The 25755-nt window shown below is 36.1% G+C and overlaps 1 protein-coding gene across 5 annotated transcripts in view; it reads right to left on the bottom strand.

Moving 5' to 3' along the window:
- LOC136026365 (rab9 effector protein with kelch motifs-like) overlaps nucleotides 1–25755 on the bottom strand; it is a 116942-nt gene that overhangs the window by 14336 nt on the left and 76851 nt on the right. For all 5 annotated transcript variants that reach the window (XM_065702935.1, XM_065702928.1, XM_065702919.1 and 2 more), the window contains exon 5: nucleotides 17783–17932. In XM_065702935.1, the coding sequence (XP_065559007.1) occupies nucleotides 17783–17932 (150 nt within the window). The remainder of the gene's footprint in view (nucleotides 1–17782; nucleotides 17933–25755) is intronic.

Below are 25755 nucleotides of genomic sequence, written 5' to 3'. Positions count from 1 at the left end.
ATTAAATTATAATATTGATCAGTTATTTATATTGTTTAATTATTTAGATTTAATTTATTTATTTAATTGTTTAGATTTAATTTAATTATTTAGATTTGGGTGGTGTGAGTGCTGGGTCCTCGATGTATACATTTTTTTATACTATTTTTTTTTTTAAGTAGGTGGTGCGGAGACCGGTTGTACTCGGGTGAGGATTGGTGAGTAGAATCTAAATATATTTTAAGTGTGAACGTATTTAATAGTTATTTATATTTTGTTTTGTTGTTGTTTTTTTCCCAATAACGGGCCATTGAGCCCTTTGGAATATTATTGTTTATAAATGGATGGGTATTGATAGTAAAAGGAACTTGAACTTGAATATGAACTTAAGATTCGTCAGATTCACCATTATCAAGCAGTTGCTTGTGCTTATCGATGTTGGAATAATCTATGTCCTGCAGTTTTTACTGATTTTTTTTAGTTTAAATTGTTCGCTCTACAGGTATGCGGTTAGGGAGGCGGGTAATTTTCTTCTTGAGTACCGAGACTCCACACGTCTCATCTGGCAATTGGGAGTCTGAGAATATTTGGTTATTTAAGTTAAAGTTTAAGAAACATTTACTGGGAGATGGTAGTTAATTTTGGTATTATTTGTTAGTTGAAAGAGTGTTTTTGTACCTTTTATTTATTTATTTTCTTAGTTTTTTATAAATGATTTCTGTTATTGGTTGAGAATCAGAGGGTTGCAGCCATCCATCACCAGGCTTTTTGAGCCTTCCCCGGGTGGATGTGCGTATACATAGTTTATTTTGTAACTATTAGTAAATAAATAAATTTGTCTAAAATTTGTCTAATTTATCTTGTCTTGTCTTTTACCCTTCCTGTTTTAAAAATATATAAGAGAGCAATAAGGCTATGTCTGACATATGTCTGAGGTGACAAGCCAGATCAACAATAATTTATTTGAGGGTCAATAGATTAATTTGTTAGTGCGATACTGGAGGGTATATATTTTCATGGACTCTTCATTAACTATTTTAAACAATTATATCTTTTAAATTCCGGACTACAAAAGGAATATTGCGTTTTTTCTCTCAGAAAAGACATGGATATTTTCATTTATAAAACTAAAACCAGAAGACCAGATTCTAATTCAGTTGTGTTGTGCCTCCATAAGGAATTCCCAATAAATTAAAATTCGGCTATGTCATTTTTGTGGATAATTTACAAAGAGCTAACTGACCACCTCCTGCTCCTAGAGTTAGCTATCTCCTCTCTTTTCTTTTTCAGCTCTATATCTCCTTTTCACCATGTTTGATTATTATTAGTGGTAACAAAAGTGAAATCAAACAGTCTTATACAAGCAATTCGATCACGTTAGACCGAAACACTGAATATGAAATAGCTTTAACTTAAAGTAGACTATGGTACTCATGGTATACTATTAGTAATCAATTTAGAAACAATACGATTGGATACGGCGGAGAAAATAACGATGAATGGGTTAACGTTGTTATACCCAATGGGTTGTATGATGAGGAGGATTTAAATTATATCTTACCTTGTTATTTCAATTTATCCCTATATCGATGCCCAATCTGTATATCATCCAATCTAGCAACAATGAGATTTGTTATTATATTGAAAGAAAATTATAAATTTCTGTTTCATAGTGATTTATGTTTTATTTTAGGATTTGAAAATGAAGTTTAATTGAGTAGTAAATATAATGAAGGTACTAAAGTTCCTAATAGAACAAGAAATAATGATAAAATACATATTCACTGCTCATTAGTGAACAGTCTAAATTATGAATGGGAATGCAATATATGATGTGAATTAGGGTTTTTCTCCTAAAACAGAGCCTGGAAGGCTACTCTGTAGAAAGGCAATATCTTCCATTCAACCGAAACAAAAATATCAGTATGCAAAAAATGACTACAACTGATCAATTAGGTAGATTAATTGATCTAAATTGAGAGAGTATTGAATATGTTTCGGATTTGAAAAAAGTTTAATGAAATTATTAAATAAAGTTTATTTATGATAGTTCATGTGAAAAAACTATTATATACAAGACAGTATGGTATGCTATTGGTAGTTTCTTTAGAAGCATCCACCTAGTTGGTGGGGGTGCTTCGCGCCCCCCCCCCATCCCCCGCGCGCGTAAGTCGATACGCGCCATATTAGTTACGCGCCATTGTAGTTGTGTCCCTGTGTACACCTATGAATATAGATAGATTTATATATGTGTTTTGAACTACGTAAAACTTGCCAATATACAACATTCTTGGCTTTCCCATTGTCTGTGCGTATACAAAGCCTTATGTACTAATAATGACGTCATATGCAAACGCTCTTTTTACAAACAAACAAACGTGCATACACACTACTCGTTCTTATATAGATAGATAGATAGATAGATACAATACAAATTAACTGCGTAAAACTTGCGAATATACAACATTCTTCGCTGTCCAATTGTCGTTGCATATAAATAGATTGTCAGGTTTACCGACCCTCGAACATGCAACGTACAATTGTCCAAGGGAAAAACAATCAGTATTAAGATCTATACCACATTTTTCTAATGATTGACCTTGAGCTTTGTTGATGGTTATTGCAAATGCTAATCGAATTGGGAATTGCAATCTTTTAAATTGAAAAGGCAGATCCGTTGGAATCATGGGAATGCGAGGAATAAGAACAGCTTCACCCTCAAAAGGCCCTGTCAAGATTGTGGCCTCTATTACGTTTTCCATTGTTTTTTTTTTTTTACGGCAAGTCGCGTACCATTGCAAGGCTTTGGTGGGTTGATATTTCTTAACAGTATTATTGGTACGCCTATTTTTAGTTGTAGCACGTGTGGTGGAAACCCTGAAAGATCCACGGAATTAAAAAATTCAGATGGATAATTAACCGCCTCCTTTGGTTGCAAAACTGTGTCGACTGCCTGGTCTCAAATCTTGGTCAAAACAATATTGTTGATTTCGTGGACGTCTATATTTTTGGGTGCAAGAATCGCTCTTTCACTTAGCCATTTATTATTTTTATAATTGTTTAGAATACTCGGAAATACTTTTTCAATCAATTCATTTTTGGACGTCACTAAATTACAGAATTCAGCAGGTAGTTGTATACGTCCTGAAATTGAGTCTACTGGGAGCTTTCCGTTTCCAATTGCCAGCAATTGATCTGAAAATGTTTGACCAGAGTCATCATTTTGCAATCGGACACGCATATTTGTAGTTAATTTTAATGTTTTTACGTGTGCCCATAAATTAGAATTTTTCAGGCAAGCATTCATTTCGTCTGCAGGGGTTGATCTAGGTATTATAGGTAATGTTTGCCTGAAATCTCCCGCAAGCAATATTAATGTGCTGCCAAAGGGTTTCGAATTCCCTCGCAAATCTTTCAAACATTGATCCAGAGCTTCGAGCGATTTTATGTGTGCCATTGTGCACTCGTCCCAAATAATAAGTTTGCATTCAGAGGCAATTTCAAAGCGGAATGAGCAGTTCTTCCACCCGGCAGCAACGTTGCGGCTATTCCGGACGACGCAATTGCCAACGCTATATCATTTTTTGATCGAATTGATGCCAGAATCAGTTTTATCACAAACGTTTTACCAGTACCTCCTGGTGCATTTTTCCAAGTGTCAATCTTAGAATGAACATTGACAAATTGAAGAAAACAAATCAATAAAAAGAAGAAACTAAAAAAAAGAAAAACTAAAAAAGAAAAAAAATAAGAAAAGAAAAAACTAAAAAAGAAAAAAACTAAAAAAGAAACTGTATCTATATATATATAAAAATAAGTTGTATATATGCATGTTTGTTTGTTTGTGGGTTTACATTTGACGTCATTATAAGTATATAAGGCTTTGTATATGACGTCATTATAAGATGACACTACAGACCGGGACACCGGGACACAAATGACGACCGGGACAAAGGGAATATCAATGACGACCAGGACACTCAAAGAGAAATTACAGACCGGGACGTAACGACTTGCGCGCGCGGGGGGCTTGGGAGGGGGGGGGAAGCGCCCCCACCAACTAGGTCTTGGGTTGGCGCGAAGCGCCACCCCAACAGCTAGTGTAATAAATAAATCTGGACGACCATAGAGACGAACATACGCAATAGCATCTTGAGCATATTCATGCATATGACGGGGACTGCCAGCATATGACGAAGGTAAAATCGTTAATCTTCCAACGTTTGTGGTATTACCGTCATTTACAACTGCATCTCGCAAATGAATGTATTGTTCAGAGCGGAGCTTGGTCTGATTCAGACGAATATATAGCAAATTCTGATTCAATTTTTGCATACATACCAATGACGTATTGGTGAAACAATTGACGGCATGTCAGTGGAAATAACAATTTTATGCGTATCAGGAGGCATCAAATCGATGGCTGTCCCTATATACCACCTATGAATATAGATAGATTTATATATGTGTTTTGAACTACGTAAAACTTGCGAATATACAAAATTCTTGGCTTTTTCATTGTCCTTGCATATACAAAACCTTATGTACTTATAATGACGTCATATGCAAACGTTCTTTTTAAAAACAAACAAACATGCATACACACAACTCGTTTTTATATAGATAGATAGATAGATAGATACAATACAAATTAACTGCGTAAAACTTGCGAATATACAACATTCTTCGCTGTCCAATTGTCCCTGCATATAAATAGATTGTCAGGTTTACCAATCCTCGAACATGCAACGTACAATTGTCCATGGGAAAAACAATCAGTATTAAGATCTATACCACATTTTTCTAATAATTGATTTTGAGCTTTGTTGATGGTGATTGCAAATGCTAATCGAATTGGGAATAGAAATCTTTTAAATTGAAAAGGCAGATCCGTTGGAATCATGGGAATGCGAGGAACAAGAACAGCCTCACCCTCAAAAGGCCCTGTCAAGATTGTGGCCTCTATTACGTTTTCCATTGTTTTTTTTTTACGGCGAGTCGCGTGCCATTGCAAAGCTTTGGTGGGTTGATATTTCTTAACAGTATTATTGGTACGCCTATTTTTAGTTGTAGCACGTGTGGTGGAAACCCTGAAAGATCCACGGAATTTAAAAATTCAGATGGATAATATTGGTTCCAAAACTGTGTCGACTGACTTGTAAAGGACTGCCTGGTCTCGAATCTTGGTTAAAACAATATTTTTGATTTCGTGGACGTCTATATTTTCATTCATTTCGTCTGCAGGGGTTGATCTAGGTATTATAGGTAATGTTTGCCTGAAATCTCCCGCAATGCCAGAATCAGTTTTATCACAAACGTTTTACCAGTACCTCCTGGCGCATCCAAAAAGAAAATTTCTCCAACGTTGTTATCGACACAATGCATTATCGTATCATAAATGTCTTTTTGTTCCAACGTTAACTTGGAAATGCTATTTTGTGCATACGACAGTAGATCACTCGTACTGTAACTTTGTTCACGATCCAATTCTATGTATGTCGAAACTGCAGCGGTACGATTAGGTGAAAGCATTCCCAAATCCTGAAGAGGTTTGTTTGCCATACATACGCACAAATCTTCTATCATAACTAAAGTGTAGTTATAAATTTCTGATGTAAAATCAAAAGTCATATCTGAAGTCTCTAACCGTTTTCGATGGAGTATATGTTCAGACATTTTCGATTTATATTTTACCCATAACTCTGTAGGAGCTGAAGGAGAGCAAGTTGTTAGAATGATTCCAAACAATGCACGAATTTGACTTGGAATTGACGTTCCGCATGCGTCATTGCTGCAGTTATCCCAGTGTTGGTCATTCTCCAATAAATTCAGAGCTTGGCATGTACTTCGGTAAGTGCCATGTATAGCACCGTTTACAGTTCTCAAATATTCAAAGGACGTCGGACCGGGTACATTCACCAAAGCAGGCATAGAAAGAAGCATTCATGTTGATTGGGGTGAACGGTGTAGAGTCTTCCTATCGTGGTATCTTTGAAGATGGTAGGTGGCCGTCGACTGACTTACAATGTTTTCGACGTTCAAATACTTTATTTTTAGTATTCCACGTGTAATACGAAGGCTCTTCAGTATACAGCAGTTTTTTTGCAAAAGAATCATTTTTGCAAAGCGAAAAGAAAGCAGTTAACTTTGTATCCGGTGGATTCAGGGCTCTTTGTTGCACGTTGGATTCCGAGAAATAAACACGTTGACCATTTTGTAAATGTACCGCTAAGTGAACAACAGCTGGACTACGTTCATGTATCGGAAATGAAAGAATTTGCCAAACAGCTTCATTACTGCTTATGTATTCCAGCCTGATATTGTACGATTTCGTCGATATCTTCGATTTTGGACTGCAAGCCAAAAACTGCCATGTCACTGCCTTTGTTGACGTATTTACATATGTATTTGAATGCCATTACGGAGTTACAGTATTCAACGTTTATGTGTGCATTAAATGTTTTTGATAATAATGGGGAATATGGAACAACCCACTGGTTATCTACTTCGATGGTGGTACCGTTACGCTTCTTTATTATTGCTGTTTTACCGCCATCTTCAGTAGATCTTCTTCTATATTGTGGGTAACCATCATTGCCAGTAATTGTGTTTGGTACTAAAAGTCGAGGATATTGCTTTGTGCACCTTCCTTTGGCCATGCATGGTGAATTTCCGTTCAGTGCACCACAAGGTCCATGTATCTTATTTTTTACAACAATATCATATAACCCCTTATCGATATTTTCATCGGGTATTTCAGCGGAAATCCCATCATCAATTTTGTTATAAGTAATTTTATAATGTAGCCAGATTAGTATATGTGTGTGTGGCAATCCTCGTTTTTGCCATTCCACTGAGTACAACCAGCATCGCACTGACCCAGGTTGCTCTTGTGATTCCTCGGTACGCTTTCTTTTGGTGATTTCTCTTTGAGACGCAAGCCTAATTTCACGCAGTTGTTGTGATTCCTCGGCACGCTTTTTTTTCTTACTTTCTCTATCAGCCACAAGTCTATTTTCTTGCTGTTCTTGTGATTACTCGGCAAGCCTTCTTTTTTCACTTTCTCTTTTAGCAGCAAGTCTGGTTTCGCGTTGCTCTGGTAGTTCTTCGGCACGCTTTCTGTTCTTACTTTCTCTATCAGCCGCAAGCCTGTTTTCTTGCTGTTTTAGTGATTCCTCGGCACGCTTTCTTTTCTTACTTTCTCTATCAGCATCAAGTTTTTTGGCATAGACTCTTTGAGCAGCTTCCTCGGCTGTTGCCATTGTAGGTTCTTCAGTCATTTTACAATTAAACATTTTTCCGTGAGCGAATGTCTTAAATACGTTTAATGATGTCATCGTCATAACAAACATGAAGACAACTAACTTTATTTCATGACATGACGTCACTCGACAGACACACAGACAACTTATTTTTATATATATAGATACGTCAGTTGACAAACATGACGTCAGTCGACACAAAAACATGACTTCAGTAGACACACACACAGAAAAACAACTTATTTTTATATATATAGAAGATACGTCAGTTGACAGACATGACGTAAGTCGACACACAAACATGACGTCAGTAGACAGACACACAGACAAACAACTTATCTATCTACTAGCTGTTGGGGTGGCGCTTCGCGCCACCCCAACACCTAGTTGGTGGGGGCGTTTCGTGCCCCCCCAAGCCCCCCGCGCGCGTAAGTTGTTACGCGCCATATTAGTTACGCGCCATTGTAGTTGTGTCCCTATGTCCCACCTGTGACTATAGATAAACATATATATATATATATATATATATATATATATATATATATATATATATATATATATATATATATATATATATATATATATATATATATATATATATATATATATATATATATATATATATATATATATATATATATATATATATATATATATATATATATAATATATATATATATATATATATATATATATATATATATATATATATATATATATATATATATATATATATATATATATATATATATATATATATATATATATATATATATAAATAAGTTGTTTGTCTGTCTGTCGACTGACGTCATGTTTGTGTGTCGACCGACGTCATCCCCCCGCGCTGGTAAGTCTGTCTGTGTGTCTGTCAGTCAGGTGACGTCATGTTTCTGTGTTGACTGACGTCATGAAGTTAGTTGTCGTCATTTTTGTTATGACGGTGACGTCATTAATGGTATTTAATACATGCGTTTACGGAAAAATGTTTAATGTAAAATGACTGAAGAACCTACAATGGCAACAGCCGAGGAAGCTGCTCAAAGAGTCTATGCCAAAAAACTTGCTGCTGATAGAGAAAGTAAGAAAAGAAAGTGTGGATATAACCGGGAATATAAATGACGACCTGGACACAGGGACACAACTACAACGGGGACGCCGGGGGCACAGGCGGGATATATAATTGACGACTGAGACACAGGGATTGTTTGAATAGAAATTACAGACCGGGACACCGGGACACAAATAACGACCGTGACACTGGGACACAGGGAATATAAATGACGACCGGGACACTCAAAGAGAAATTACGAACTGGGACACCAGGATACAAATGACGACCGGGACACAGGGAATATAAATGCTATTTATATGCACAGAAAATGGGACAGCAAAAAATGTTGTATATTCGCATGTTTCACGTAGTTAAAAATATATATTTATATCTATCTCTATTCACAGGTGGGACACAGGGACACAGCTACAATGGCGTGTAACTAATATGGCGCGTAACGACTTACGCGCGCAGGGGGGCAGGGGGGGGCTATATATATATATTATATTTGTTTTTAACTACGTAAAACTTGCGAATATACAACATTCTTTGCTGTCCCATTGTCTGTGCATATAAATAGATTGTCAGGTTTACCGACTCTTGAACATGCAACATATAATGGTCCATGGGAAAACAATCCGTATTCAGATCTATACCTCATGATTCTAATGATTGCCCTTGAGCTTTGTTGATGGTGATTGCTAATCGACCATTCCCTGTGTCGCCATCGTCATTTATATATCCCCCTGTGCCCCCCGGCGTCCCCTTTGTAGTTTTGTCCCTGTGTCCGTTCGTCATTTATATTCCCTGTGTCCCGGTCGTCATTTCTGTCCCGGTGTCCCAGTCTGTGATTTCTCTTTGAGTGTCCCGGGCGTCATTTATATTCCTTGTGTCTCGGTGTCCCGGTCGTCATTTATATCCCCCTGTGCCCCCCGGCGTCCCCGTTGTAGTTGTGTCCCAGTGTCCCGGTCGTCATTTGTATCCCGGTGCCCCGGTCTGTATATACATTCGTTTTTTAGTTTTGTTTTTCTCCTTTATTTTTTTCCTTTTTTATTATTTTTCTTTTTTGTTTATTTAGATTTTTAGATTTTTTTAGTTTTTTTTTATTAGTTTTTAGTTTTTTTTTCTTTTTAGTTTTTTTGTAGTTTTTACCTTTTTTTAGTTTTTTTAGTTTTATTTTTTTTACTTATGTCCTGGTCGTCATTTATACTCCCTGTGTCCCGGTCGTCATTTGTGTCCCGGTGCTTTGTTGATTGCTAATCGAACATTCCTTTTGTCCCGGTCGCTTTCTCTTTGAGTGTCGTCATTTATATTCCCTATGTGCCGGTGTCCCGGTAGTCATTTGTGTCCCGATGTCCCGGTCTCTAATTTCTTCAGTTGAAGACATGACGTCAGTCGACACACAAACATGACGTCACCCGACAGACAGACCCACACACACACAGACAACTTATTTTTATACTAGCTATATATATATATATATATATATATATATATATATATATATATATATATATATATATATATATATGTTTCTAACTACGTAAAACTTGCGAATATACAACATTCTTTGCTGTCCCATCGTCTGTGCATATAAATAGATTGTCAGGTTTACCGACTCTTGAACATGCAACGCATAATGGTCCATGGGAAAACAATCCGTATTCAGATCTATACCTCATGATTCTATTGATTGCCCTTGAGCTTTGTTGATGGTGATTGCTAATCGACCATTTCCTTTGTTGCCGTCGTCATTTACATATCCCCCTGTGCCCCCCGGCGTCCCCGTTGTAGTTGTGTCCCTGTGTCCGGGTCGTCATTTATATTCCCTGTGTCCCCGTCGTCATTTGTGTCCCGGTGTCCCAGTCTGTGATTTCTATTTGAGTGTCCCGGGCGTCATTTATATTCGTCAGGATATTGTAGGGCATCTTAGCATCGATGAGTTTAAGCAATTCTTGTCAACCGATTGTTTCGCCTATAAAGAATATTATCTCGAGGTAAGAACTGATCACCGACCACAACGATTGCCACTTTGTTGATAGTTGCGTATCAGGAGGCATCAATTCGATTGCTGTTTTTAAGCAGAAGCACTAAATTATTATTTTTGTGGAAAAGAGGATATATATAAATATATATATATATATATATTTTTTTTTTAGTTTTTTTGTAGTTTTTACCTTTTTTAGTTTTTTTCTTCTTTTGTATTAATGCTAAAGCCAAGGTTCAAACCTGGAGCCTCTCGGACCTAGAACCTGAAACATAACGCTTTACCAACTCAGCTACTTCGGCGTGAATACATTCGTTTTGATCAGCTTCCTCGGGTGTTGCCATTGTAGGTTCTTCAGTCATTTTACAATTAGAAATTTCTCTTTCAACGGTCTTCTTACAATTAAAAATTTGTCTTTGAACGATATTCTTAAATACCTGTGTCCTGGTCGTCATTTATATTGCCTGTGTCCCGGTCGTCATTTGTGTCCCGGTATCCCAGTCTGTAATTTCTCCTTGAGTGTCCCGGTCGTTATTTATATTCCCTCTGTCCCGGTCGTCATTTGTGTCCCGGTCTGTAATTTCTCTTTGAGTGTTTTTTTCTTTTTAGTATATTTTAGTTTTTTACATTTTTTCTTTTTTCAGTTTTCTTTTTCTTCTTTATTTTTCAGCTTCACTATGAAATACATATCGCCGAACCTTTGTTTTTTTAACTAAAATCTGGTAGGCATTGATGACCTTATCCAAGTCAAGATCCCAAACCCAATCATCATCGCTATCATTTTCAGTTTTGATATGTTTTGACTCTCGCTGTCCAGGTGGATCTTCATCTAACTGCGCGGTTTTGCGTTCTTTAGCCTCAAGCCTGTTTCCTTGCTGTTCTTTTGATTCCTCGGCACGCTTTCTTTTCTGACTTTCTCTATCAGCAGCAAGTTTTTTGGCATAGACTCTTTGAGCATCTTCATCGGATATATATATATATATATATATATATATATATATATATATATATATATATATATATATATATATATGTTTTTAACTACGTAAAACTTGCGAATATACAACATTCTTTGCTGTCCCATCGTCTGTGCATATAAATAGATTGTCAGGTTTACCGACTCTTGAACATGCAACGCATAATGGTCCATGGGAAAACAATCCGTATTCAGATCTATACCCCATGATTCTATTGATTGCCCTTGAGCTTTGTTGATGGTGATTGCTAATCGACCATTTCCTTTGATGCCGTCGTCATTTATATATCCCCCTGTGCCCCCCGGCATCCCCGTTGTAGTTGTGTCCCTGTGTCCGGGTCATCATTTATATTCCCTGTGTCCCCGTCGTCATTTGTGTCCCGGTGTCCCAGTCAGTGATTTCTATTTGAGTGTCCCGGGCGTCATTTATATTCGTCAGGATATTGTAGGGCATCGTAGCATCGATGAGTTTAAGCAATTCTTGTCAACCGATTGTTTCGCCTATAAAGAATATTATCTCGAGGTAAGAACTGATCACCGACCACAACGATTGCCACTTTGTTGTTAGTTGCGTATCAGGAGGCATCAATTCGATTGCTGTTTTTAAGCAGAAGCACTAAATTATTATTTTTGTGGAAAAGAGGATATATATAAATATATATATATATATTTTCTTTTTAGTTTTTTTGTAGTTTTTACCTTTTTTAGTTTTTTTCTTCTTTTGTATTAATGCTAAAGCCAAGGTTCAAACCTGGAGCCTCTCGGACCTAGAACTTGAAACATAACGCTTTACCAACTCAGCTACTTCGGCGTGAATACATTCGTTTTGAGCAGCTTCCTTGGGTGTTGCCATTGTAGGTTCTTCAGTCATTTTACAATTAGAAATTTCTCTTTCAACGGTCTTCTTACAATTAAAAATTTGTCTTTGAACGATATTCTTAAATACATGTGTCCTGGTCGTCATTTATATTGCCTTTGTCCCGGTCGTTATTTGTGTCCCGGTATCCCAGTCTGTAATTTCTCCTTGAGTGTCCCGGTCGTTATTTATATTCCCTCTGTCCCGGTCGTCATTTGTGTCCCGGTCTGTAATTTCTCTTTGAGTGTTTTTTTCTTTTTATTATATTTTAGTTTTTTACATTTTTTCTTTTTTCAGTTTTCTTTTTCTTCTTTATTTTTCAGCTTCAATATGAAATACATATCGCCGAACCTTTGTTTTTTTAACTAAAATCTGGTAGGCATTGATGACCTTATCCAAGTCAAGATCCCAAACCCAATCATCATCGCTATCATTTTCAGTTTTGATATGTTTTGACTCTCGCTGTCCAGGTGGATCTTCATCTAACTGCGCGGTTTTGCGTTCTTTAGCCTCAAGCCTGTTTCCTTGCTGTTCTTTTGATTCCTCGGCACGCTTTCTTTTCCGACTTTCTCTATCAGCAGCAAGTGTTTTGACATAGACTCTTTGAGCATCTTCATCGGATATATATATATATATATATATATATATATATATATATATATATATATATATATATATATATATATATATGTTTTTAACTACGTAAAACTTGCGAATATACAACATTCTTTGCTGTCCCATCGTCTGTGCATATAAATAGATTGTCAGGTTTACCGACTCTTGAACATGCAACGCATAATGGTCCATGGGAAAACAATCCGTATTCAGATCTATACCTCATGATTCTATTGATTGCCCTTGAGCTTTGTTGATGGTGATTGCTAATCGACCATTTCCTTTGTTGCCGTCGTCATTTATATATCCCCTTGTGCCCCCCGGCGTCCCCGTTGTAGTTGTGTCCCTGTGTCCGGGTCGTCATTTATATTCCCTGTGTCCCCGTCGTCATTTGTGTCCCGGTGTCCCAGTCTGTGATTTCTATTTGAGTGTCCCGGGCGTCATTTATATTCGTCAGGATATTGTAGGGCATCGTAGCATCGATGCCCTATCGATGCTATCATTTTCAGTTTTGATATGTTTTGACTCTTGATATTTACATAATAGCTTTAGTAGTTCTGGACTGAAAACTAAATATGCTAATCAAATTGGGAATTGCAATCTTTTAGGTTGAAAAGGCAGATCCATTGGAATCATGAGAATGCGTGGAATAAGAAAAGCCTCACCCTCAAAAGGTCCTGTCAAGATTGTTGCCTCTATTACGTTATAACAGACATAACACGTCATTTGTGTCCCGGTGTCCCGGTCTGTAGTTTCGTTAGTCGACAAACATGACGTCACACGACAAACAACTTCATGACGACATACAGCTCAATCCTTATAATGATTCAGTCGACAAACCTGACGTCAGTCGACACACAAACATGACGTCAGTCGACAGAAAGACAAACAACTTATTTTTATATATATAGATATATAGATTGTTCCGAGTTTTCATCCGTCACGATGTCTAACATTGAGAAGGATAAAGTTCAACTGGATGCAAAGTCAATTTATGCTTTTAACGACGTAAAACTTGTGAATATACAACATTCTTCGCTGCCCCATTGTCCGTGCATATAAATAGATTGTCAGGTTTACCGACTCTTGAACATGCAACATATAATTGTCCATGGGAAAAACAATCCTTATTCAGATCTATACCTCATGATTCTAATGATTGCCCTTGAGCTTTGTTGATGGTGATTGCTAATCGAACATTGCCTGTGTCCCCGTCGTCATTTATATATCCCCCCTGTGCCCCCGGCGTCACCGTTGTAGTTGTGTCCCTGCGTCCCGACGACAACTAAAAAAAAGAAAAAACTGTGAATTGCACAAATATTTCAATATATTTTGACAAGAGATTAAAGTAATTCAAAAACCTTAAAACAGAAACCCAAAATTTGAGGTTTATTATAAATTGTTGGAGCTTTAGCATGCTCGGCACGTAAATATTTTTCCAAGTGTCAATGTTAGAATGAAAATTGACAAATTGAAGAAAACAAATCAATAGAAAGATGAAACTAAAAAAAAAGATAAACTAAAAAAGAAAAAAACTAAGAAAAGAAAAAACTAAAAAAAGAAAAAAAAACTAAAAAAGAAACTGTATCTATATATATATAAAAATAAGTTGTATATATGCATATTTGTTTGTTTGTGGGTTTGCATTTGACGTCATTATATATATGTAAGGCTTTGTTTATGACGTCATTATTAGATGACACTACAGACCGGGACACCGGGACACAAATGACGACGGGGACACAGGGAATATAAATGACGACCGGGACACTCAAATATAAATTACAGACCGGGACACAAATGACGACCGGGACACCGGGACAGAGGGAATATAAATGACGACCGGGACACTCAAAGAGAAATTACAGACTGGGATACCGGGACACAAATGACGACCGGGACACAGGGTATATAGATGACGAAAAGGACACAGGGACACAACTACAACGGGGACGCCGGGGGCACAGGGGGATATATAAATGACGACGGGGACACAGGGAATGTTCGATTAGCAATCACCATCAACAAAGCTCAAGGGCAATCGTTAGAAAAATGCGGTATAGATCTGAATACGGATTGTTTTCCCATGGATAATTATTATGTTGCATGTTCAAGAGTTGGTAAACCTGACAATCTATTTATATGGACAGACAATGGGACAGCAAAGACTGTTGTATATTCTTGCAAGTTTTACGTACAATGGCGCGTAACTAATATGGCGCGTAACGACTTACGCGCGCGGGGGGGTTGGAGGGCTGGGGCGCAAAGCGCCCCCATCAACTAGGTGTTAGGGTGGCGCGAAGCACCACCCCAACAGCTAGTTTTTATATATATAGATAAGACGTCATTATAGTACCGGGAGCCCAGCGGCTTGGCCAGAAAGCACTGTTACTTGGCACATAGCAGAGTTCTATATATGAATTCTCATTGTAGCTTGTCTTCTAATCGCAGCAATTTGAGCTTTTTCTATAGCAACATGCTCACAAACAATGTAAGGTCTGCTATTCAAACGAAACATTTTAAAGAGACTAAAGGTATTCTGCTTCACAAAGGGGGCTCAAAGACAGATCTGTCTAATTGGAACCTGATTTTAATATTGCCAATATTTGCTAAGATGTATGAGTTAGTAATGCATCGACGACTTTATAACCATCTTACTTCTTACGGTTTTCTTAGTAACACCCAGTTTGCATTCAAGGAAAACATGCTCTCTAGGAGCTGACAGATATCATTAATAACACTCTTGAACAAGGGTATTTTTCACTTTTAGTATACATAAACTTTAGAAAGTCTTTTGACGAAATGGTTCATAATTTTTTTTTTACGTAGGAAAGCTGTTTAGGGATACAAGGTGTTATTCTTAAATGGTTTGAATCATACCCTCATCTGCGCATTATTCGAGTCTATATTCAAAATAGTATTTCAAAAACTTTTATCTTAAATTCTGGAGTGCCTCGGGGTTTAGTGCATGGTCAATTTCTTTATTTAATTTAAGTTGATATCATGCACTTTTGTATACCACGGGCACTGATAATGTCTTTAGCTGGTGACACGATGTTTACGATTACAGCTTTTTGCCTGAACCAGATAATTGAAAAGAAAAATAAGGTCCTTGCTGAATTTAATAGTTTTACAAGTTCTAGTATTTGGCAGTGAATGTTTCAAAAACGAATTTCTTAATATTTTGTAGAAAAGGATTTCCACGTGTTTTAGATAAGAAGTTCCATGTGTTTTGTTTTTAATGGTGAATTTGTAAAGCATGTAAATGGTGATACTCAGGCTTTAGTCTTGTTTGATATCTAATCCCGAAATCGCATTGTGACCTTGTTGCATTAAGATTTTGAGAGGTCCGGGTGCGATAAGAAAACTGAAAAATCAACTACCATCAATATTTTTAATTTTACCGTAAGATTCTATTGCTAGCCTTTATGTAATGTATGGTTGCATGCTATGGACTAGTAGTTTTATTCCAAGTTTTAGAAAGGTCAAAATTTTACAGAATAAAATTGTTCGTATTTCAGGTAATTATATTTAGTTTAAAAATAATATAATAAATTGCTTTACAAGTTTGAAAATTTTAAACATATATCAGTTACGGGATTACCAGTAAGCAAGATTTATTTATTAGTGTTTGAATAAGTGTTCACCGGAGGTATTTTGGGAAATATTTAGAGCTACTTCATCTTACCACTGTTATGAGACTAGAAATGTATATGGCCTTGTATCTGAGCACCGGAGTACTCAATGTACTGCGTTCCTGCCGCGTTTTGCGGGACCAGGGGTGTGGAATTCCCTTCAAGATAGTACTAGACAGGCTGAAAATGTAAGCCAGCTAGAGAGTAGATTGAAGCGTTACCTTTTGGGTGAAAATTGAGAAAGATTAGAAAGTTGTATGTTATTTCTCTTTATTTTATTTTTTTTTTTACTTATGTAGTAGTTACAAAGTTGTATAATAATGGATTTTCAGCCATTGTAAACAAACCTTCGGGTTTTTGTAGATGGCTGCTGTAAATTTGTTTGTAATTTTTATGTAAAATAAACTAATTTGACCTGCTTTGGTCTTTTTCGGCTACATTATCTGTTCTTGACTAAAGGTGTTCAGCTTCATGGTAACATGCGGCCATATGTGTGACTGCTAACTCAAGAATTCAAAAAATGGACTGAAAAATCCTTCCATATCTCCCCCACAGTCATGACATCTACCCATCCAACTTTAATTTTGCTTGTACTACTTAAATATTGGTGGGCAACATTTTGGTCAAATGAAGAAGTTAAATATGGCTTAAGGTTCCAAAGTTGCTTTGAGATCAACCCTAAGAGTTTTGTGCCAAAAGTATGCATAAGCTAAAGGAATGATGGGACAAGAGTAAAAATGTTGTTTTTCACAGTAAAAAAGTTTGGAAGAATAGTAAAATAAGTCTACAAACCAGATTAGAATTTTGGAAATTACAGTGATGACAGTTATCAAATATGGTTCTGAAACATGGGCGCTCCAAAAAACGGAGAAAGATTTACTATATGTTTTCCAGAGAAATCGCCCACGGCTTATTTTGGGCACCCGACTAACTAACCGTATTTCAAAAAGTAAGTTGTGAGAAAATTATGGTTCAATCCCACTTTCTAGGGCTGTAATGAGATAAACGCTGAGATGGCTAGGGAAGGTTCTGCAAATGAAAGAAGACAGAATGCCAAAGATTGTCCTCTTTGGCTAACTGTCTGAGTCTAAGCAGAAAGCAGGATGTCCTCAGTTTGAATGGGAGAATGTCGTAAGGAAACATTTAAGGGAAGTTGGAACTTCCTGGGAGAATGTAAAAAGGGAATCTCTGAATACATCGGGATGGGGGATGAGCGTCCCTAGCTGTACGAGCCTCAGGTGGCTTGATTCTGGAGTAAGTTTGTTAGTAGTATTAGTAGTATTAGTTGTAGAGTTTTGTATTGATAGGGTTAATTGTTACGGGGCCACAATATTTTACCTTGTTACTTATCGAATGGCTCCTGTATAAATATTTATATATAGATTTAGGGATTTAAGTGTAGATATATAGATTTATTGTACTTAGATCTAGTCTCCATAGGTCTCCAAATTCTTTTTTGTTGCTAATCCCTCCATGAATGTAAAGGTTAAATCCAGATACTAGGAACAAATGGCATTGCCGGGGAGATGGACACTCTCCAGCTGTTAGTATTTGACTCCAAACTTCATTATCTGAAACAAAGGATTTTGTGTATAAAAAAAAACTCATTAAACTTTACTCTTCTTCGGTAATTGTAAATAAAGTTCGGTATTTGGCAACAGCAATCGAAACTCTAAAAAAACAACAAATTTTATAATAACAAACATATCAAAAGAACTTTTGTTTTCACCGTGAGAAATTTATAGCATTTGTTAAATTTAAAATTAACCATTAGCAGCTAGAAGCCTTCGAAAATTTTAGTAATTTCGTAAGCAGTAGAAATCTTCCCTTCAAAGGAGTGCGATCTTGATGAAAATTGCAACATCGTCTTGAGCTGATTTATGAATCAGCTATCTCAAAAGATCAAAGTCTCTATATACAAAAAGACCTTTTTTTTTCGTTTTTTTCTCCAAGATATTTGGTAACAGATGCGTGTTATTAAGTTCATTTGTTTGTTGCTGTTTTTTCCCTAGTGGTCATCATAACGAAGAAGCAACTTTAGAATATAACTAGAGGTAACATTTGAACTAAAGTGATAAATTCTAGCGTACTTTTAAGTGTCAAAGAATCCTGCAACTGCAACGTGACAATTTCTGCTATTTGGGCCAAAAGTCTACTGCCAGCTAATTGCCTTCGAAAATTTTAATAATTTTGAGAACGGTAGAAATCTCCCCATCAAAGAAGTGCGATCTTGATGAAAATTGAACCATCGTATTTTGCTTATTTATGGACACTATCTCAAAGGTTCTAAGTCTCTATATGCAAGAACGCATTTTTTTTCAATTTTTATGGCACTTGGTCTTAACCAAGTGACATATAGCGCACACATATTCTGTCGGTCCTGGTTTTGCTAGTTTAGACACTTCCAGATAAGGTAGGACGATGACATTTGGCAGCCAAATCAGGGACCAGATCAGATTAAACTAAAAATAGTTGTTCCCCCGATTCGACTATGTGGGGGGGGGAGGAGTGGGGTGACTATTAATTCAAAAAATTAAAAAAATGAGGTATTTTTAGCTTACGAACAGGTGATCGGATCTTAATGAAATTTGATATTTAGAAGGATATTGCATCTCAAAGCTCTTATTTTAAATGCTGACCGGATCCAGTGACATTGGCGGAGTTGGAGGGGGAGACTTAAAATCTTGGGAAATGCTTAGAGTGGCGGGATCGGGATGAAACTTGGTGCGAAAATAAGAACAAGTCCTAGATACGTGATTGACATAACCGGATTGGATCTGCTTTCTTTGGGGGAGTTGGGGGAAGGGTTAATTCTAAAAAATAAGAAAAAATGAGGTATTTTTAACTTACGAGGGAGTAATCGGATCTTGATGGAATTTTATGTTTAGAAGGACCCCATGAATCAAATCTCTTATTTTAAATCTCGACTGGATTCACTGTCACTGGGAGGAGTTGGGGGGAGGTGGAAATCTTGGAAAACGCTTAGAGTGGAGACATCAGGACGAAACTTGGTGGGACGAATAAGCACAAGTCCAAGATGCGTGACTGACATAACTGGATCGGATCCACTCTCTTAGAGGGAGTCGGGGGGGGGGGGAGGGCTGTAATTCGGAAAAATTAGAACAAATGAGGTATTTTTAACTTACGAATGGGTGATCGAATCTTAATGAAATTTGATATTTAGATAGATCTCGTGTCTCAGAGCTTTTATATTGAATCACGACCGTATCCGGTGATATTTGGGGAATTGGAGGGGGAAACAGAAAATCTTTGAAAATCCTTAGAGTGGAGAAATCGAGATGAAACTTAGTGTGAAGAATAAGCACAAATCTTAGATACGTGATTGACATAACCGGATGAGATCCGCTCTCTTTGGGGAAGTTCGAAGCGGGGTGTTAATTCGGAAAAATCAGAAAAATTGAGGTATTTTTAACTTAAGAACGGGTAGCCGGATCCTAATGAAAGTTGATATTTAGAAGGAGCTTATGTCTCAGATATCCTGTTTTAAATTCCGACCAAATATGGTGACATTGGGGGGAGTTGGATGGGGAAACTGGAAATCTTAGAAAACGCTTAGAGTGGAGAGATCGGTATGAAACTTGGTGGGTAGAATGAGCAAATGTCGTAGATACGTAATTTACGTAACCCGACTGGATCCGCTCTCTTTTGGGAAGGGGGGGGGTCCATTGCTTTGGAGAGTTTGGTGCTTCTGGACGTGCTAGGACGATAAAAATTAGTAGGCAAGTCAGGAACCTGCACACATTGACTTGATAAAGTTGCGTTTCCCGATTCGACCATCTGGGGGGCTGAAGGGAGACGAAAAATTAGGGAAAATGATGTTTTTTTAACTTACGAGTGGGTGATCAGACCTTAATGAATTTTGATATTTAGAAGGACCTCGTGTCTCAGACCTCTTATGTTAAATCTGGTCCGGCATTAAGCCTCTGATTTTCCTTTTAACTCAATGTATTGATTATTAGAATTTTGCTAGAGCTCATGCCATATGAGCTCTCGGCTCTTCGCTCTTCCGACCTCGTCACAAGTGCCATATGAGCTCTTAGCTCTTGTTTTCCATGATGTTTGGCAACAGATGCGTGTTTTTAAGTTCATTTGTTTGTTGTTGTTTTTTCCCTAGTGGTTTTCACATCGAAGAAGCAGTTTTAGAATATTCTGTAGGGATCACTTGAACGAAAGTAATAAATTCTAGTATATTTTTGATTGTCAAGGAATACTGCAACTGCAACTTGACAATTTCAGCCATTTTGTGCCATAAGTCAACTGGCAGCTCAAAGCCTTTGAAAATTTTAATAATCTTGAAAACCGTAGAAATTTCCCCTTCAAAGGCGCGCGATCTTGATAAAAAAAAAATTGCACCATTGTATTTAGCTAATTTTTTAACCCTATCTCAAAGGTTCGAAGTCTCTATATGCATAAACATAGTTTTTCTTTCATTTTTTTTCAAGATGTTTGGTAACAGTTGCGGATTAAATTCATTTGTTTGTTGTCTTTTTTTTTCCTAGCGGGATCATATCAAAGAAGCGGTGTTAGAATATCAAGTAGGGCTCTTTTGAACGAAAGTAATAAACTCTAGCGTATTTTTAAGTGTTAAGGAATCTTGAAAGTGGAAAGTGACAATTTCTGCTATTTTTCACCATAAGTCAAAATACTTACCAGAAACAAGGCCAATGTTTTATCCATGCAAAGTTTTGTGATAGCCAACATGGTTAAAGCTATTGCCAAGGCAAATCCATAGCCTAGGATTTCCACATCTTGCAAAAAAAGCACGGTTTTCTGCTATTTTAGGCCACAAAAGAGAAATTGTATCCCATTTAGGGCCAAAAGGCTATCACGCTAAGACCCTACGATATCCAATTGGCTTAAAACTATAAAAAATGTATATATGTAGTGTGCCTCCCGTCGTCAGAGGTAGTACTGCTGGATTGGTCCTTATACATACACAGAGTCCATAGAAAAATAAAGAGCTTTCGTATAGAATGTAAATGCTGTATGACATTATTCCTAACCAAGTAATAGGGGAGGGGGTAGTTCAGTGGGTCTCATTAATGTAGGAAGGTATCTAACCCCTCAGGATGTGAATTTTTGGGCCAAATTTTTTAAAAGAAACCTTTTTAACTAGTATGAAGAGCATTTAAGCACTACCAGTCCCTCCATTGACAACATATGCTTGATCTTAGCAAATAATATGGTTACTAACGGGAGAATAGCTTCCCAATTATAGCATAAATATTTTTCTAAGGCGTGAGAAGTATAAATTACAATTGCAAAATACTATTAGGTGGCTGGGAAAATTCCCCAATATATGTGCTCGGCAAGCGAAAAATTGTTGGATCTTATAGATTATGATTCCCTAAGTATACAATGTTGATAATATGTCGATTTGTTTATTACTTTAATTATTTTATTGGTTGCAATTGCCTAGTGGATTTACCTTGTCATAAATTTCACATCATATAGTTACTTACCAGGAAAAAGACTGAAGGGAGGGGGATTCCCTGGAAACAATGAATTTTCCAGCAAATCCTCCCTAAGAATATAAAAGTTACGTCATAAGGAAGCATTCTGGCATTTCAGGCCCCTCTTGAACAAATTTCAAGGGATCACCTTTTTCACTTGCAATTTCCATTTTTGTAGCAATGTTTAGCACAAAGGCTAGGGGGTGGAAGACCAACATTTAGTTTATACTGAATATTATATTAATATGAACAAAATTAACCTAAAAAGTTGTTTCCGCCTAAAAGTAATAAGTAACAATTAAGCTTACAACTAACAGAAATTATCTTAAAAAAGAGGGTCTTTTATCCCTTCAACCTCTTGGTCTTTGCGCCAAATTACAACGCAATCTATAAATACAACACTTACATACCAGTTCACTGTTCATATTCAACTATGAAAATTCTTTCAATAGAAAAACTAGTCCAACCTTAGCATAAAGACTGAGAGCTTAAGGTGGTAATGATCCCCCTATTATGCAGTAATAGTTTTGCTTGACTTAAGGTTTAAAGTTGCACTTTACTTTCATTTGAAATAAAAGTGTTTTTATTCTAATGATGGTAAAGAACGACGTTTAAACAACTGATTTAGTATAGTTTTTTATTATCCGGGTTGAATGTAACTGGTTTATATTTTTATAGGAATCCTACATTAAGTGAATATAAAGCAGGATTTTAAATGTATTAGTTTAAAGGGGTCGGTTACAGTCCCTGCACTCGAAAATAAAAGTCAGTGTGAATGACCACGTCAGGGTTGATTCCAAGATATAATTTAGTTTCTTAAACGTAGGCTGTGTCTCAATCAAGATCAAATTCACTTTACTACAGGAACTGCCTCCTCTATATCATACAAGATAAAATGTGTTCATTTTATGTTGTTTTATGTTGCCTATCATCGTCAAATAAAAAAAAAATAATAAAAGTAAAAAGCGATGTTTAAAATATTTAAGTAATATAAGTATAGCATTTATGTTTGAAAAATACAATCAATATGAAAGGCAACGTGAAGCATGTTTCTATGGCTCAATAAGATCTAATTTCTTAAAACTAGATTACTTTTCTTTCAAAATCAATTTTACTCTTGCAAGAGCTTAGCCAGAATTTCCTTGGAAAATTTTCTTTAGTAAAGATTTTTGAGAAATCTAATTTTCTTACAGGCACTATTTTTGATAACCAGAATAAATTTAGATACTGGAGTGTGTTATAGGCTTTCCATGCATGCAATTTTATTTTATATACTTAGAGAATTATGTGCCCAACATTATATGCGCAACTGTATATTTAAAAATGTAAAGCATATCATATGCTAAAAAATTCTTTTAGGCACTATTCATGATTACTAAAATAATTATAAACGCTAGATTTTTTAAGGCTTTCTATGCATAATATTTGTATATTATATGCTTCAGAAATTATATGCTGAAAATTATATGCTTAAATGTGTACTTAAAATGGTAAAACATAATATATGCTTAAAAATTCTATTAGGCACCAATTCTGATTACTATATTAAACATAAATGCTGACTTTTTTATAGGTTGTCCATCCGTAATATTTGTGTTTTATATCTTTGAAAATTATATGCTGAGCAGTATTTGCTTAAATATGTGCTTAAAACTTTAAAGCACATTATATGCTTTAAAAATTTCTTTATCTTTTATTTGAAAATTTGTTTCCAAACTAAAATTTTTAAAGTTTTGATTTTTAGTTTAAGTTTCATTAAGTTTTATTTATAGTTTTATTTCTTATAAATTTATCTTGATAATCATTACTATTTTTGACTCGGCTAGAAAAGGTAACTTTTTTCTTTTGCCAGTTATTCTTTTAAATGACGGTTTTAATTTATGTTTACTATGGGTTGTGGATCGTCCTTTATTAAACAGCAGCTACGGATACATTATCTACAAGACATAGCATTCTAAAAAATAAATATGTGAAGTACTCAAAATGTTATTTTAAGGTGGGATTAATATGTTTAAGCTGTGAGGTTGAGGTTGGGATGGATGAGTTGGTTTTAATTAGGTAAAATTCTTCGTGCATACGAATCTATTCGGTCCTATGTGTTAGTTCATTACAAAATCTGGGAAGTATGCAATTTATGTAACCTAATTTTAGCAGCCCTGTAAGCTATACAATTACAGTTGACAGTGATGATTTGACCCTTAATTGAGTAGAAGAATTATTCAAATATACGAATCAATTCATTTCTAAGGTTAAGTACTTAAAACGTGCTTCTGGAAGCGTGGAAATACTATTTAAAAGTGTGAGGTTATGAATGCGACGGAAAAGTTGAGCTTTAAGGGAGCATAGTTTGTACATAAATGTGAGTCAATTCATTTCTACACTCTCAATATGACTTCCATTACCATTTACTGTTACAATTGAAGATTATCGTTAACATTACCAGATTACCATTACCATTGAAAAAGGTTAAAAGACTGCTGGCATTTGTGCGGTAAATCTTTAGCATAATTGTAAATCCCCAAGCTAGTCTAGAACCCTCATAGAGTGCTTAAGCTAAGGATATCTTACTTGAGGTCCGTGGGCAGGACTGCGGCCCTCCTAAAATTTTATATGACCCACTAGTCATTTTCACACCAAAGAATACTTTTTCTTAGCCGAATTGCTGAAAAGAGAACCCACTCTACAGAAACTACCACTAAAACAATTTTTTTATCCGAGGAATGAAATTTCATAATAAAAATTTGTTAATTGGTGTTCAACGTTCGGAAGTCTTCCAACTTGAATTCTCTTACTAACTTTCTAATTAAAAGAGCTTTGACTTTCGTTAAAAGTTTATATACTGCGTCATAGCGTAAAGGATTTCTTAGACGTATTGAAAGGCTTTTATTCTCATTAAAACGGAAAAAAAAAGATTTATTGCAGTTTCCTTGTTAAGGTGGACCATTCTGTAATAAAGACTCTCTGAATTTTCGTTGCATCACATTTTCGTTTTATCATCGATAAATGATAAACGGTGAACTTATGTATGAATTAGTTTTTACCTAATTTTTATAGATTTGCACTTAAGGTTTTGTTTAAATATATGTTCATAAATTCCGCTGAAATTTTTTTAAGGCCCAAATATACGTTTTGTTATAAAATGTTATGAAATGTTTTTAATAAAGTAGAATTGAAAGAAAGAGTCAAACTTTAGCGTAAAGAGCGGGGTGTTGAGAAGGGAACAGGTATTTCTACGGTAATTCTGCTACCGTAGAATAAATAGTTGAAATTATTAAAAATACTTTAACGTAAAAAGCGAGGTATCCAGGAGGAGAAGAACCTCTCATATACGTAATAATCTCTCTCCGTTTTAAGTTTAACGCTGCTCCTTATTTTGAAAAACTTTTTCATATTTATTTTTTCATTATTTTTTTTATAATAATGCTTGAAAATCCAGTGCCCCCTTGATTGAATTTCTCATCCCCCATGACATATTCCTCGAAGGAAAGATCTTCCAACATAGCGCCCCCCTCAACCCCCCTAAACACAAAAAAATCCACCTGAAAACGTCTGTACACTTCTCAATAACCATTACTGTATGTAAACACTGGTCAGAGTTTGTAACTTGCAGCCCCTCCACCGGGAACTGCGAGGGAGTAAGTCATCCCCTAAGACATTGTTATTGTGGATTTCGACTATTCTGAACAAAATGGTTATCTCGAAATTTTGATCCGTTGACTTTGGGAAAAATGAGCGTCGGAGGGGACCTAGCTGCCGTCCAATTTTTTTGGTCACTTAAAAGGGCACTAGAACTTTTCATTTCCTTAATAATGAGCCCTCTTGCGATATTTTAGGACTACCTGGTTGATAAGATGACCCCTGAAAAAAAAAACACGCACCCGTGATCGGTCTTCTGGCAAAAAATACGAAGTTCCACATTT

This window comes from Artemia franciscana, chromosome 1, assembly GCF_032884065.1.
Source record: "Artemia franciscana chromosome 1, ASM3288406v1, whole genome shotgun sequence".
NCBI lineage: Eukaryota > Metazoa > Arthropoda > Branchiopoda > Anostraca > Artemiidae > Artemia > Artemia franciscana.
The sequence above is the reverse complement of the archived record's forward strand: the minus strand, read 5'-3'. Positions and strand labels throughout refer to the sequence as shown.